This window comes from Mastigoproctus giganteus, chromosome 3 (assembly GCF_048544385.1).
Source record: "Mastigoproctus giganteus isolate SK-2022 chromosome 3, ASM4854438v1, whole genome shotgun sequence".
In the NCBI taxonomy this organism is placed as follows: domain Eukaryota; kingdom Metazoa; phylum Arthropoda; class Arachnida; order Uropygi; family Thelyphonidae; genus Mastigoproctus; species Mastigoproctus giganteus.
The window spans coordinates 246,740,030-246,756,279 of NC_143577.1; the positions used below are offsets into that span (position 1 = coordinate 246,740,030).

At 38.0% G+C, this 16,250-nt stretch overlaps 1 protein-coding gene across 1 annotated transcript in view; it reads right to left on the reverse strand.

The window, feature by feature from the left end:
* Positions 1–16,250, reverse strand: part of Nf1 (neurofibromin 1) — a 1,111,953-nt gene that overhangs the window by 916,915 nt on the left and 178,788 nt on the right. Inside the window, exon 9 of the mRNA XM_090369763.1 lies at positions 14,157–14,263. Within this exon, the coding sequence (XP_090225889.1) occupies positions 14,157–14,263 (107 nt within the window). The remainder of the gene's footprint in view (positions 1–14,156; positions 14,264–16,250) is intronic.

Below are 16,250 nucleotides of genomic sequence, written 5' to 3' on the forward strand. Positions count from 1 at the left end.
AAACAACAGGCCCTATGGGAAAAATAGGGTTAGGTGCCAACCACCCAAGACTGAACACACATTTGTAACCAAAACATTACCAAACACAATAAATAATCGTAATAAAATAGATACGTATTTTATTACGACTATTACGTAATAAAATATTACTAATGCTTTTGCTTCTATCGTAAGCAAACTTGTTTTTTGTTTGATTTTCTATCCAAACAGATGACAGCCGTTACATCTCTTCCGATTCTTTGTGTCTTAATATAATGGATTTTAATTACACTTTGAGTTGTTCCTGCTATGAAAGTTGTTTTTATCTTCTTTGCATTCTTTGTAATTCTCGGCGTTGCCTGATTTAGGTTCTATAGCACGTGCAATATCACATGGCCTTTCATTTCGCTCAAAGCGTTTCACAATTTCATATTTTTTCTCTATCAACAGAGGCGGACAGAAGCCTTACGGGGGAAACCACGGTGGGCCGGAGGCCGGTGTGATTTTGGCCATAAACCATAGTATGAGGCCGCTATAAATTTTCCCGGTTAAGAATTTTTGATCCAGTCCGCCTCTGTTTATCGATATTGCTTCTTTTTTTTTTCTCTGAATCTGCAGTGTCTTAGCCAGAACGCTTCCTTTTCACACCTTTTAAGTATTTTACTCATTTTTAGGGAATAAAGCACAATTACAAAATGAGGAGGCAAGCTTGATACACATAAACAAAGCTGCGCAAGTGTAGCAACTGAATAAACAACACCATAAAGGCAGAGATACACTATTAACACCTCACATTTTACTAAAGCACATTTCTAGGGGTTACTACCATAAAACAATAAAAACAATTTCCAGTTGAGTTTCTGCTAGTGGAATCTGTTATAAACTGGTAGTAAACTTGATCTAATTGCATTTGAAATTATACCGATAGCTGGAATTGTGTTGGTTTTTACGTTATTATGGTGAAATGTGTTTCTCCTTCACTGATATAAAACACAAATACATTTTCAGAATTTCTCTTCATTCCTATTGTGCTGCATTCGGTTGGGGCAATTCTGCGTTCGACTGCCATTTCTTGTAAACACAAAGGCGACTCGTGCATAAGCGAATTCGGTTCGTGTTATATAAGATATCGTTCCCCTATTTATAAATCGTGTATGATCGAATTCGTGTAGTGTAAACACATGTTATACGAGGACTGACTGTATTAGGAATCTATTAGCTTCTAATAGTATTATCAATTAATCAAAAATATTATTAACCTTATTAAATTTCATTGTTAATTAAATTATATTTAAAGGCAATCATGACCCAGACTAGGGCTGCGAAGCAGAGATCACAGACTAGCAGCAAGAGTATTGTGACTCAGGGGAGAAACGAAGCGGGCGATTCTCCAACGCATCACAGTCTCAAAAAATGTGCGAAATTTGAAATTTTTGTCGACCTTTCTAAAACAGAACATGACCTAGCCAAGGAGGATGCCTTTGTTTGTGCTAGGTGTCAAGAAATTAGGCACCAACTCAGCGTTCTGATGGGCATCTATGACAGCTTGAGGTGTAGGGTAAATGGCCTCGAAGAAATTAATGAGGGGCCCATCAAGTTCTCAGCTGCCCAGCCCAACAGCAAAGCTCACTCCTGTGCATCAGGGATGCACAGAGGCAATTACCAAGGCAGAATGCAATGGTCCCAGAGAAACGAGTTATTGTTGGTGACTCTATTGTCAGGAAATATACTATGAAAGAAGGATAGGTGGAACAGGCCCATAGTACGTTTGCCAGGGGCAAAAGTTGATGATGTCGTGCAGTTATCATCTTTTAAGGGCACAACAGATGATATTGTTGTGCACGTTGGAACTAATGACATTAAGAGATCTGCAGATTTACTCAACACGTGCAAGTCAATGTTGAAAAAAAGTCACGAGATAGCATTGAACGTGAAAATGTCTACAATTCTGCGCACACATGATAGGAGGGAGTATATGATAAGAGCCTTGCCGATCAATTCAGCCCTGAAGAGATTGTGCAAGGCACAAGGAGTAGGAATTTTTTCAGCCTGGTCTGTGCTTTTTGACAAAAGAGACTGCTTCTACAGGGGTGGAGTACACTTAAATAGAAAGGGTGCAAGGATATTTGCTGATGCTATCGAGGCAGTGTTAGGTGGGTTGAAAAACTGCTAGCTTGGGGAGGGGGAGATACATAGCCTAAAAGGTTAATAGTGGCCGCAGGCAGAGGCAAAAGTGATTCTTGCACTGCTTCTATTAGAATGAGAAGTAGCCTGGAAAGCAAGGCAATGCAGATTTCCAGGACTGCTGGGAATCATAGTGGAACAAGTAAATAAATGGGCTGTGTTAGGTATCTAAGAGTAGAAACAGATGCAGGTATACATGCATGTACACCAATGCTAGGAGTATAGTTAATAAATTTGATGAGCTTGAAGTGCTAGTCAAGACATCAAAGGCAGATTTTGTTGGGATATCAGAGATCATTATTTTATTATTATTATTATTATTAACCACAGGGTGCAAGGAAGCCTGTGGCTTATGCTGCACTAGACCAAAATAAAAAAATTCTGAATTACCCTGAGAGAGAGAGAGAGAGAGAGAGAGAGAGAGAGAGAGAGAGAGAGAGAGAGAGAGAGAGAGAGAGAGAGAGTAGAAGGGAATCACCAAGAAAGAGAAAAATTATGATATCCAGCTCAGAACCCTGGGTGTGCCAAGCCCATACTCACCAGATATGAGCCCCTGGAGTTCTGTGGTGTCACACAGACATAAGCAGTGCAGAATTGGAATTTGGGGAGTACAATGTATACAAGATAGACAGAACAGGAAGAGATGAGGGGGTTATGCTGTTAGTTAAGAAACCCAAAATCTAAGGAAATGCATCGAATCCGGGGAGTACAATGTATACAAGAAGGATAGACAGGACAGGAAGAGACGAGGGGTTATGTTGTTAGTTAAGAAACACAAAATCTAAGGAAGTACATCCAACTGATGTTGGTGGACAATGCAATGTTGTGTCTGTTTGGTGTGACATAAGCAATGGGAAAGGAAAAATGAGAGTAGATGTGCATTATAAGCCTAATGAATCTGATGATTATAATAAGCAATTAGGCAGAGAAATAGAGTGCACAAGTAAATCAGAATGTACTATAATGGGGGATTTTAACTTTCCAGATATTGATTGGAACTTGTAGATTGGTCACTCGCACACTAGCAGGATTTTGTGGATTTATTGGATGACTGTTTTTTACAGCAACATGCACGAGAGGAAACCAGAGGAAGTAATCCTCTTAATCTGATTATCAGCAGTGATTTTTCATGCATTAAGAATTTGCAGATAAAGGAACCACTGGGTGACAGTCATCACAATTTTACTGATGTGGGCATTACTTAGAGATGTAACTACCATCAAGGCTAACGGGAAGGGCTTTTGCTTTTTTAAAGATGATTACAGGAGTCTTTTTTTTTTCTTTTTTTTAATGAAAACCCCAAACACGAGGTAACAGAACCTACAGTACTTGGTACTAAGTACTGTAACAGAACCTACAGTACTTAGTACCATGATTGGGTTGGAGGTTGAGAAGACGAGAGAAGATATTTGCTGACATTAGACTTGAACTTCTATAGACAGTAATTTTCAGAAAATACATATGAAGGAAGGTTGTTCCTTCCTTCATATGTAGAAAACGACAGTTGAATGAATAAACGAGGAAGATGAAAAGTTGGTTCTGTGAGTTTTAAGTTGGACAGTAAATGGATATTAGCTGGTGACTGCACATGTTCGGACTGTTTTGAAAGAGAGAGTGAGAATTATAGAAGCCAATTCAGAAGAACTGTGCCCACGGAAGTATCTGTAGAAAAGGCATGCAGCAGAAATAATACGTCAATGAGACTTCCGGTGGAGAGACTCTGTTAGAGATGAGTCATTAATTAGCCTAACTGCCCTCTTCTGAATGGAATCTAGAAGCCTGAGAGAGCTTTTGGGGGAACTGACCCAGAAACTGGAACAATATTCCATAGTAGGGCGGATCTGTGATTTGTACAGAGTGAACAGCTGTTTGAAAGAAAAGTAATGCCTAGAGCAGAAGAGAAAACCAAGTTTTTTCAATGCAGAGGAAAAAATATTTGTAATGTGCTTGAGCCAAGAAAGATTAGAAGTCAGGGTAATCCCCGAACAGATATCATTATGCATAGAAATCGGAGTGTCATCAAAGATAAGCATAGGAGCAGAAGAATCCTTTTTGTGAGATATAAGACAAGACTGAGTTTTAGAAGGATTGAAATAAACTAAGTTGTCTTTGCCCCACGGGAGAATTACCTGAAGATCGGTGTTTAAGGAATTGGTAGTGGATTTTCAAGAAATTGAAGCTGATTGAGCAGGACAAGGTTTCTAAAAATGGAAAGTGGAATGCAAGGTGCTATCATTGGCAAAACTACGGATAGGATTTCCAATCAATGGAAGGTCATTAATATACAAGAGGAAAAGAGTGGGGGAAAGAACTGAACTTTGGGGGACACCAGCAGTAGTGGAGACATTAGAAGGCAGAGAGCCACCTACCATCACCCTCAGTGAGTGATCAGAGAGAAAATTGGATAACCAATTACAAAAAACAGTTGGAAAACCATAAGATGGAAGCTTGTTTAGAAGACCTTTATGCCAAACACAATCGAAAGCCTTTGAGATGTCAAGAGCAACTACTTGTGTTTCACCGAACCTTTCCATTAAATTTGACCATAAATCGGTAACAGAAGACAATATCACCAGTTGAGCGACACTGACGAAATCAATACTGCTGATTGTTGATCAGATGGAAGATTTCTAGGTAGTTTTAAAGATGGCGGTTAATTGATTTCTCCATTACTTTAGAAAGAGTAGAAGTAATTGCAATGGGGCGATAATTGGATGGGAGGGATTTATCACAATTTTTAGGGACTGGCTGGATATGAGCAAATTTACAAGCAGAAGGAAAAACACCTTTGAAATAAGAAAGTGAAAAAAGGTGGCAAAAACAAAAAAAAAGGAGTAAGTTCAGGAGCACAGGTTTTGAGAACAAGTGGAGAAATACCATGAAGATTCGTCAAAATCCTCCTAACCTTCTTTTGACGGTAGACCACAGGAGGCATTGAATGGAGCGTGTTGGGAATGGTGGGGGGTGTTTCACAAAGATCATTAATACATAAGTTGAAAGAAAAATGGGATGCTAGCAGGTTAGCTTTATCCTTGGCTGAAGTGACAACAGAACCATCTGGTTTTGACAGAAGTAGGAGCAGAGAATGGCAAAAGTTGCAGCAAATAGCTTTGGCAAGAGACCAGAATGCTCGGCTACGATTATGGCAAGAAGCAAGTTTTCTACTCTTAGCCTGTTCAAAATCTAGTTTGGACTGATTAATAACTGCTTTACAATTGTTGCGAGCTTTGGTGTAGGCAGAAAATGAAACTGAAGAATTGGAAACAAGCCAATTACGATATGCAACATTCTTCTCTTGAACAGCCTTAGCACATTTATTGGAAAACCAAGGTTTAGATAAAGGACGAGATTTTAAAGTGGTGTGTGGGCAGAGGCGGATTTAACGGCGTGCGCCCTGGGCCCCGACTTCTGAAGAGCCCACGCAAAACCCCAACAAATTAGTTGAACATTGTGATTATTATTACGCTATTATTAATTATATTATACATATATTATATTCAAATTTTATTGGAAATAAAACATTAATAGTACATAATATTTTTTATTTATTTTAAAAAATGGTTAACATGTACTTTTATTTTCCCTGTCTCTCTCTTTTTTTAAGGGGCCCAATATTTTCTTATGCGCCCGGAGCCTCAACCGACCTTAATCCGCTCCTGTGTGGGGGATTTACAAACTGTCTGAGACCACTGTAGTCACCCTTATGAAAGCAAAAGCCTTTCCCTTTACCCCTGACGGTGGTTATGTCTTTAATTAAATTCCACATTAGTACACCGTTGCCACCCAGTGGGTCTTTTATCTGCATATTCTTAAATGCATGAAGAATCACTGCTGATAACGTGCTGCTGCTGCTGTAGAAAACAGTGATCCAAGAAATCCACAAAAATCTTGCTATTGTGTGTGTGACAGTAACCAACCCACAAATTCCAGTCACTGAAAGTTAAAATCCCCTATGAGACAATTTGGTTTGCTGGCCCATTATTTTTCTGTATAGCAATTTGGTATACTTATCAGTCATTAAATCTATAACACACTCCTCCTCCTCTCAATTTTGTTTTCCCAGTACTTATATTGCCACATACTGACTCAACATTGCACTCGTCACCCACGTGCACTGCCTTAGAAATAATATGCTTCTTGACTAAGAGCATTAGCATTAGTAGAGGCATATGATGCAAGAAAACAAGTTTATGCAGTATCGGCCAAAAAGGGAAAAAAAAACAAAAAAAAAAAAAAAAAAAACACTTCCATTTCAATCCTCCATTCATTCGAAATACCTGTCCAGCTGAGCATTAAAATTATTTAAGCTATCAACTTCCACAACAAGGGATGGAAGTCTGTTCAACTGCCCACTGGCTAAAGGCAAATCTGAATTTATGCCCTCTCAGGTGATTATTCTGAGCAAGAGAAAGAATCCCATCTGCATTGAGCATGTTCAAACCATTCAAGGCTTTATACGCCTCTATCAGATCACCTCACTGTTGCCTAGTCTCCAGACAATGTAATTTGCAAAACCTAAGCCTTTCTTCATAAGAACAACCCTTTGTTCCATTCACTAACCTTGTTGCCCTTCTCTGTACTCATTCCAGCAACATCCTTCTTGAAATGAGGCCTCCAGATCTGTATACAGTACTCAAAGTGTGGCCTGACCACTGCCTTATACAAGGGAATAATCACCTCCTTATCCCTGCTAGAAAAATTCCTGTATATCATTGACAAGACACCATAAACTACTCTTGCAGCCTGTCTGCACTGTCAGAGAACTTCATATCTGCCTGCACAATTACCCCCAGGTCCTTTTCATTCTCTACCACTTTCAGTGTAGTACCACAGAATTGATACATTGCTCTGGGGTTACTGTTTCCCATATGTAGTACTTTACATTTGTCAATGTTAAACATCATTTGCCACCTCTCAGCCCATCTGCTCAACCATTCCAGATCCTGTTGCAGCAGCATAGCATCAGTAGTATCCTTAACAACCCTGCCAACCTTTGTATCGTTTGCAAACTTGGACATTAAGCTTGATATACCATCATCAATATCATTTATAAATACAGAAAACAATAATGGACCCAACACTGAACCCTGAGAGACTCCACTAATAACATTAGTCTACGATGAGCAGTTTCCATTGATTACCACTCTGTCTTCTCCCCCTCAACCATCCCTTTATCCATAGCAGCAATTTGCCTCCAATGCCACACTGCTCCAATTTGTGCAGCAGTCTTCGATGTGCAACAGTATCAAAAGCCTATCTAAGATCCGAATATATAATATCAAAGTTATTCCCTGCATCCAGTTCTTTTGTGACTACATCATAGTATCCAATCAAATTGGTCAGGCAAGACTTTCCCTTAACAAAACCATGCTGTGTCCGAGCTATAACTGAAGTCTTGTCTAGATGATCCTGCGGTGCTCTTTAACCAGTGCATCCATTAATTTTCCTGGAACAGAAGTTAAACTCACAGGACTATAATTACTTGCGTCAACCTTTGATCCTCCATTGTGAATTGGGGTCACATTTGCACATCTCCAGTCTATGGGTACCTCCACTGAGTCCAAGGAAGCTGTCATAATTATGGTTAAGGATTTTCTTACTTCCTTTGCTGCCTCCTTTAATATAACTGGATAGATCCCATCCATCCAGGTGCCTTTCTTGTGTTTATCTTCAACAATTTCTCCTCCACTTTACTCTCAGTTATTACAAGATTATCTAGCTTACTGCCAGAGTTGAATACACCTCTGGCATTGCCCTCGCTGAATAACTCCTCATGTGTGAATGTCGATGCAAAATATTCATTTAGTTTGTTAGCTACCTGAGCAGGATCATCAAAAGTTGAACCACCTGATTCATCCCCTTCCTTCTGGAGTTTACATAAGTAAAGAACTCTTTGCTGTTTTTCTTTGCATCCTTTGCCAAAGATATCTTGTTATCTGCCTTCGCCTGCCTAACCTCCTTTGTAAATTGGTTACAGACCAACTTATATCTATCATAGGCTTCCATGTCACCCATTAATTTATATGTATCCCGTGCATTTTTCTTCTCTGTCATATGTCTTATTAGTTCATCTAACATCCATTAAGGCCTAAACCTTGAACAATATTTCTTAGTTGGTGTGTAAAGCCTAGTAGCTTCCAAGATAAGTTCTTTGAATGCTTCCCATTTCGAATATGCTGTTGGTAACATCATCAGTTGGTCCCACTGTATAGAATTTAAATACTCTCAGACCATCGTAGTCGCCTTTACGAAAGGAAAACCCTTCCCTTTACCCCTCATGGTAGTTACCTCTTTGAGTAAATCCCACTTCAGCACTCTGTGGTTACTGCCACCTAGTAGTTCCTTTATCTACAGATTCTTAATGCATGAAGAATCACTACTGATAATCAGATCAAGAGTATTAATCCCTCTAGTTGCCTCCTGAACATGCTGATGCAGAAAACAATCATCCAATAAATCCACAAAAGCCTTTCTAGTGTGTGAGTGACCAACCCACAAATTCCGGTCAATATCTGGGAAATTAAAATCCCCCATTATAAGACTCGCTAATTTACTGGCCGACTCTATTTCCCTGTACAGTTTCTTATTATATTAATCAGAGTCAATAGGCCTATAACACATTTCTACTCTCAATTTCGATCTCCCAATGCTTATGTCACACCAAACTGACTTGACACTGCACTGTCCAGCGATGTCGATTGGCTTCACTTCCGTGTTATTGTTTGTTTGTTTGTTATTTGGTTTTTGGCAGCATTAGCAACTAAGGCCATATTGCTCTGGGAATATGCGGTGGTTATTCCCTGACCTTTCCGCATCCTCCTGTGACGGGATCGAACCTTTGGTGGTGACGGGATCGAACCCCGGTCTAATCAAGAAGCGTGTGTTACGCACTGCTGTTCCTTCCCACCTGGCTATGGAGCGGCCTTCACTTCCGTGGATTTTATGTGTTTCTTAACTAATAGCATAACCCCTCCTCCCGTCCTATCCTTTCTGTACACACTGTACTCCCCAAATTCCAGTTCTGCATTCTTTATATCTGTGTGACACTACGTCTCTGATATCCCAACAATATCTGCCTTTGATGTTTTGAGCAATATCTCAAATTCATCAAATTTATTTACCAAACTCCTAGCATTGGTGTACACCCAAGTATACATGCACCTGTTCCTATTCTTAGCTATCCTAACACAACCCATGTGTTTACTTGTACCGCAATGACTTCCAGCAGTCTCTGAAATATCCTGCATCTTGTTTTCCAGGCTGCTGCTCATTCCAATAGAAGCAGTGCAAGAATCACTTTCACCTCTGCCAGTGGCTACTGTTAATCTATTAGTCCTTGTATCCCCCCAAGCCAGCATTTTTCCGAATATTTGCTGATGCTATCGAGGCCACTGCCTCTATAGCATCAGCAAATATTTTTGCACCCTTTCTATTTTTTAGCATTAGCATTAGTAGAGGCATTTGATGCAAGAAAGCAAGCTTATGCAGCATCAGCCAAAAAAAAAACCCACTTCCACTTCACCCCTCTGTTCGTTCAAAATACCTGTCCAGCTGAGCCTTAAATTTATTTAGGCTTATCAACCTCCATCACAAGGGATGGAAGTCTGTTCCACCAACCAATTTAAGTGTATCCATCCCTGTAGAAGCAGTCTCTCCTGTTAACAAGTACAGACCAGGCTGAAAAAAATTCTACCTCTTGAGCCTTGCACAATCTTTCCAGGGCTGAATTGATCGACAAGGCTCTCATTATATACTCCCTCCTATCGTGTCTGGGCAGAATTGCAGATACTTTCAAATTCAACCCTAATTCACAGTGACCTATACTTGTTAAATAATTCTGCCAGTCTCCTACTCTTAATATCATTAGTGCCAACGTGTACAACTATATCACCTTTTGTGCCCTTAAAAGATGATATCCGCTCTACAACATCATCAACCTTTGCCCCTGGCAGACATACCCTGGTCCTGTTCCCCCTATCCTTTTTACAAAGCATGTTCCCGTTTCCCTGACAATAGAGTCACCAACAACTACTAGTTCCTGTGGGACGAGCGCATTCTGCCTTGGGGGTTGCTGTTGTGTTGCGTGATGACCAAGTGCAAGCTCTGACGTTGATGTGGGCAGCTGAGAGCTTGATGGGCCCCTCAATTTAGATCATTCGAGGGCATCCACCCTGTCCTTCAAGCTCTCATATAGGCCATTAACAATGCTGAGTTGTCGCCTGATTTCCTTACACTCCTTACATCGGGCACACGCAAAGACATCCCCCATGGCAATATCATGTCCCGTACCCGATTGCTCCACAAACATCATGCAAGCACTGCAAATCTCTACCTCCAGAAACATCTGCCTCCACCTCTTCTCCCAAAACCTACACATTGCAAATGATAATAATTAAACAAAAGTATATGCAAAACAAAGTTTTACAACTCACTTAACCTCTGTAAAATCAATTTTTATAGCAACTTTCAACAAGAACCAAAAAATTGCATCCAACTCTAGGTTTCATTGTTGTTTTCTGAATTTATTAATGATATTGATGAAGGAATATCAGGCGTAATGTCTAAGTTTGCAGACGATACAAAGGTTGGCAAGGTTGTTAATGACACTAATGACAGCAAGCTACTGCAAGAGGATCTAAAAATTTTAGCAGATGGGCTGAGAGGTAACAACTGAAGTTTAACACTGACAAACGTATGGTTCTGCATATGGGTAGCATTAACCCCAGAGTAACAATATCAACTGTGTGGTACTACACTCAAGGTGGTAGAAAATGAAAAGAACCTGGGGGTAACTGTGCAGTCAGATATGAAGTTTTCTGAGCAGTGCAGACAGTCAGCAGGAGTAGTAGCTCGTGGTGTCTTGTAAATGATATACAGGAATATTTCTAGAAGGGATAAGGAGGTGATTATCCCCTTGTATAATGCAATGGTTAGGCCACACCTTGGGAACTGTATACAAGTCTGGAGACCTCATTTTAGGAAGGATGTAGAGCTGCTAGAACGAGTACAGAGAAGGGCAACAAGATTAGTTAATGGTACAAAGGGTTGCTCTTACGAAGAAAGGCTTAAGATTTGCAAATTACAAAGTGACATGTCTGGTGACTAGGCACCTGCAAGGTGATCTGATTGAGGTGTATAAATAGTTTGAGCAAGTTCAATGCTGATGGGATTCTGCCTCTTGCCCAGATTAATCACCTGAGGGGATAGATTCAAACTGAGGAAAGACAGTTGTAGAACTGATATGCAGAAGTTTGCCTTTAGCCAACGTGGTTGACTGCCGGAGCAAACTTCCATCTGTTGTTGTAGAAATGGACAGCTTAAATAAATTTAAGGCAGAACTAGACAAACATTTGGAGCAAATGGATGTGCAAAATGGGAAAGCGTTTTTTTTTTTTTTTTTTTTTTTTTGCTGTATACACTTTCTTTCTTGCATCATATGCCTCTACTAATGTTAATTTGCTTTTCAAACTTTTCACATCTTGAAAACATAAAGGAATTTTTGTCTGCACAATATTACTTTTATCAATGAATTACAAGTACTCAACACACAAAAAAAAAAAAAAAAAAAAAATTCTATTCATCTCCTAATGCAATGACCGCAATAACTAGAACAAAGCAGATGCAAATCCCTGAGCAGTATATATATATTAAAATGAATTAAAAATGAACAATAGTAACGTGACATTCAAGCAGCTTTGAAATATGAAGCCATCCAAACTAAGCAAATGTATGTCTTCCACAGGCAAAATATGATGACATTCTGCAACAATGATCTTTTAAGTGCATAAAAGATAATATTGTTGTACATGGTTGGTACTAATGTATTAAGGCAGATTATGAGAAATCTTTTGCAAAAAATGCAAAGAAAAGTAGTAAAGAATTCTTTGCTTATATTAAATCAGAAGAAAAGGAACAAAGTAAACTGGCCCGCTAGATACAAGTAATGTATGGCTCAACTACATGTGTATGATGACCTTGTTCAGTTTGGTGACAAACAATATATATTTTGCATCTACAATCACCTGTGAAGACGTTTTTAGGGATGAGAAAACCAGAAATAAACTGAGAGCTAAATACTACATACAGATGCAGCAGCCTCATTATTGTTGGAAGGGTGTAATTCTGTCAGAACAGGTGCAGAGAGGAACGGGGGTAACAAGATTAGTGAGGGGAACAAAAAAGTTCACATATCATCAAGAAAGACTTCAGTTTTCCAAATTGCACCAACTGAAAACTAGGCACCTATGAGAAGATCTGATTGAGATGTAAGACTCTGAATGGATTGAGTAAGCTAAAGTTTATGGCATCCTTTCTCTAGCTCAGAAAACACAAAGGAGCACAAATAGTATATCAGGCTTAATGTTCAAGTTTGCAGATGATACGAAGGTTGGCAGGGTTGTTAATGACACTAATGACAGTACACTGCTGCAACAGAATCTACAAAAGTTGGGCAGATGGGCTGAGAGGTGGCAAATGAAGTTTAACATTGACAAATGTAAAGTACTACATATGGGAAGCAGTAATCCCAGAGTAACGTATCAACCCTGTGGTACCACACTGACAGTGGTGGAGAATGAAAAGGACCTGTGGGTAATTGTGCAGGCAGATATGAAGTTTTCTGAGCAGTGCAGATGGTCTGCAAGAGTAGCTCATAGTGTCTTGCCAATGATATACAGGAATTTTTCTAGCAGGGATAAGTAGGTAATTTTGAGTACTGTATACAGGTCCTCATTTTAAGAAGGATATAGAGCTGTTGGAACAAATACAGAGAATAGCAACAAGATTAGTGAATGGAACAAAGGGTTGCTCTTACGAAGAAAGGCTTAAGTTTTGCAAATTACAGTATCTGGAGACTAGGCACCTGTGAGGTGATCTGATTGAGGTGTATAAAGCCTTGAATGGTTTGAGCATGCTCAATGTGGATGGGATTCTTCCTTCAGAATAAACGCCTGAGAGGGCATAAATTCAAATTGAGGAAAGACGGTTGTAAGGTAGATGTGCGGAAGTTTACCTTTAGCCAGCGGGTAGTTGATTGCTAGAACAAACTTCCATCTGGCCGGGTGGGTAAAGTGCCTGCCTGGCAACCCAAAGGTCGCAGGTTTGAATCCCACCTCAGGCTTGGATCAAAGTACTGCAAAAACCTTAGGAGGTGCATTATGGCCACAGAAGCCGATGCACTAACAACCACCAAAAAAAAAAAACCTTCCATCTGTCGTAGAAGTTGATAGCTTAAATAGATTCAAGGCAGAACTTGACAAACATTTGGAGCGAGTGGATGGGTAAATAAGGGGGTGTTTTTTTTTTTTTGGTTTTTTTGGCTGATGCTATATAAGCTTGCTTTCTTGCATCATGTGCCTTTGCTAATGCTAAATCATATAAGGAAGCACAGATCATATAAGAAAACACACATATAAGGGAGCACAAGGATTACAGGAGAGAGAGAAAGATCTGTGGAAATTTTATTTCAACTGGATGATAGTTGATTTGTTGGAACAAACTTCCTTCTGATGTTGTGTAAATTGGTAGTTTGAATAAATTTAAGAAAGCATCAGACACACTAGTAGAGAGGAAGAACAAATAGTGTGGATATATATATTTTTTTTTACTGTAGCTGTATAAGCTTTTCTTTGTGCCATTTGCCAATACCAAACATGTAACAACAGCATTAACAAAGAGCACTTGAATTTTTTCATACAACACATAAGTGCATAATACAACTAGCAGTTGAAAAAGAACTATATACACCTGAAGGAGAGCAGAGTTTAAAATTATCTAAAAATTAACATCTTTATAAGCTTAAATGAAAATAATACTTTCTTGTAAATCATAACTGTTATCTAAGAATGTAAGCACCATGCCAAGTAGGTTAAATGAGTATTCAATGTCATTTCTGCAAACAAGACTAGAAGTACTCGTGCTCAATACAGGCACTTATCATATTCAGTTACAATTTGATATGTATTAAAATATAATATAAATAAAAAATATCATACCGGACAAAGAACTAACAACATAATTTGCAAAGGCCAGGTAGCTGCTCTCCTTTTGTTGTTATTTTCAGCAAAATTATCCAGAAGGTCAAACAGTCGATCACAACAGTCTAAAATAAATTGGTATAAATAAAATAAAAATAAGATTCTAGCATTGAAAGTCAAATCCTTGAGATGTGATAGTTAAAGAATAAATAAAATTAAGATTATTGAGAATTACTAATAAGTAGGGCAATAAGCATCTTTTTTGGCAATAAGTACTTCAAAATATATCTTAGCAATGCTTTAGTTATACTTCTCATTATACGTCTCTTACTTCTGTTTAATTTTGACTTCATAAATCATTGACTATAAGTCAATGATTTATGAATAACACTTCTTCAGATGTTTACTACTGATACCCTGTAGATGTGAAAATATAATAATCAAGTCACAAATGGTGTCATTATTAACAAAGTCAACACACATTTCAATTCTGATGATAGTATTATCATATCATTATTGTACTGATTACCACTAGTTTCACCTAGTTGTATTATTAATAGTTTTATTTCATGACAGTGAATAAAGCATTAGCTATTTTCATTAAGGTGACTGAAGAGTACAGACCATTAGGATCTGAAGAGGTGCTTGACATATCACTGTCATTAATAATAATAATAATCATCACTGGCTTTGCACAACTTAATAAAAAAAAAAAAAGAAAAAAAAAAAAAAAGCATCATCTGATAAGTTCATTAAATTAATTTATTTTCTTCCAAAGCAGCAAAAGTCTTACACAAGAGAAATTTCAACATATGTAATCACAGTAAAATAATTTCTTATATATATAAAATTAATTCACTGAACATAATAAAATTTATATTTTCATGATGCCAGAGTACATTAACATAAATAACATTCAGCACTTAAAATATAATACATGTAGTTCCCGACTTTACGAGTAATTCATTCCTAGCTTGCTCTCATAAAATGAAAACTCATAAAACAGAAATTTATTTCCCATTGACAAGATGAAATCTGACCATAGTAATGTTAAATAAAGGTCAACAAAACAGTAGTTTATGCTTAAATAATGATCTATTTGTTCAAAGAAACGAAAACATAGCCTTTAAAATCAAGCAAATTATAATAATAAAGAAATTATTATAATTTAAAGAATGTCATACAAATGTTAAAGAATGTTTATTCTTCATCATCATCACTAAATGCACTCATTGACGGTCGTCACTTGTTGATGGTTCATCACTCGTTGGTTTGTTGGAAGCACAAGGAAGCTTCAAGCACAAAATTACTCTTGAAGCAGAAATGCTTCAAGGGTAATTTGTTTCCAAACTAGTCCTCTTTTCTGTATAAATTTCACAACAGTATGCATAAGCATTTTTTTTTAAATGCTCTAGCAACTTAAAAAAAAAACAATATTAAAAAGCCTTTTCGCTAGGTAAAACGTTCAAGTATATAATTACACTAAGCTAATTCGTGGTGTGAAAATAAGCTTATGCCAACAGTATATTATAAGTGTATGCCTACTTAAGAGTTAGAGGGTGAGAGATAAATAGTGCCACCTGCTGTTGTTGAGTGGAACTACTTCCCTTTTCAAAAACAGCAGCAAGGCATATTTGAGAGTATCAAATACGCCTTGTTGCTGTCTTTGAGAGTATCTTCATGCAAACTAACTTTCAGAAGGGGAAAAGCAAACAGTGTATGAAGGAATTAACTTATTAAATTAATTATATAAGATACTATCTCCTGGTTGGAAATAAAACTTCTTTAATAAATTCGTTGGCAGCCACCCGTGATCAAATACTTGACAGTGAACGAGATGATGTTTTAAAATGAAAACAATGTGTTTGAATTACGCAAGGGAAATAAGATAATATATTTTGAATTAATTTAGAACAAAGCTGAAAATTCACAAGCCACTTGTCTCCGATAACTCATCTGTAGCAATTTGGCAAGTACATTTCTGGAGCCCTGCTCATATGTATGCTATATTTACATTATTCACAACAAGCTTGCAATATTGTTGATTTTCAAATCTCCCAAAATCACTAAATGTAATGTAAATCTAGTGCTCACTTGAATTCAGTTTTTTTT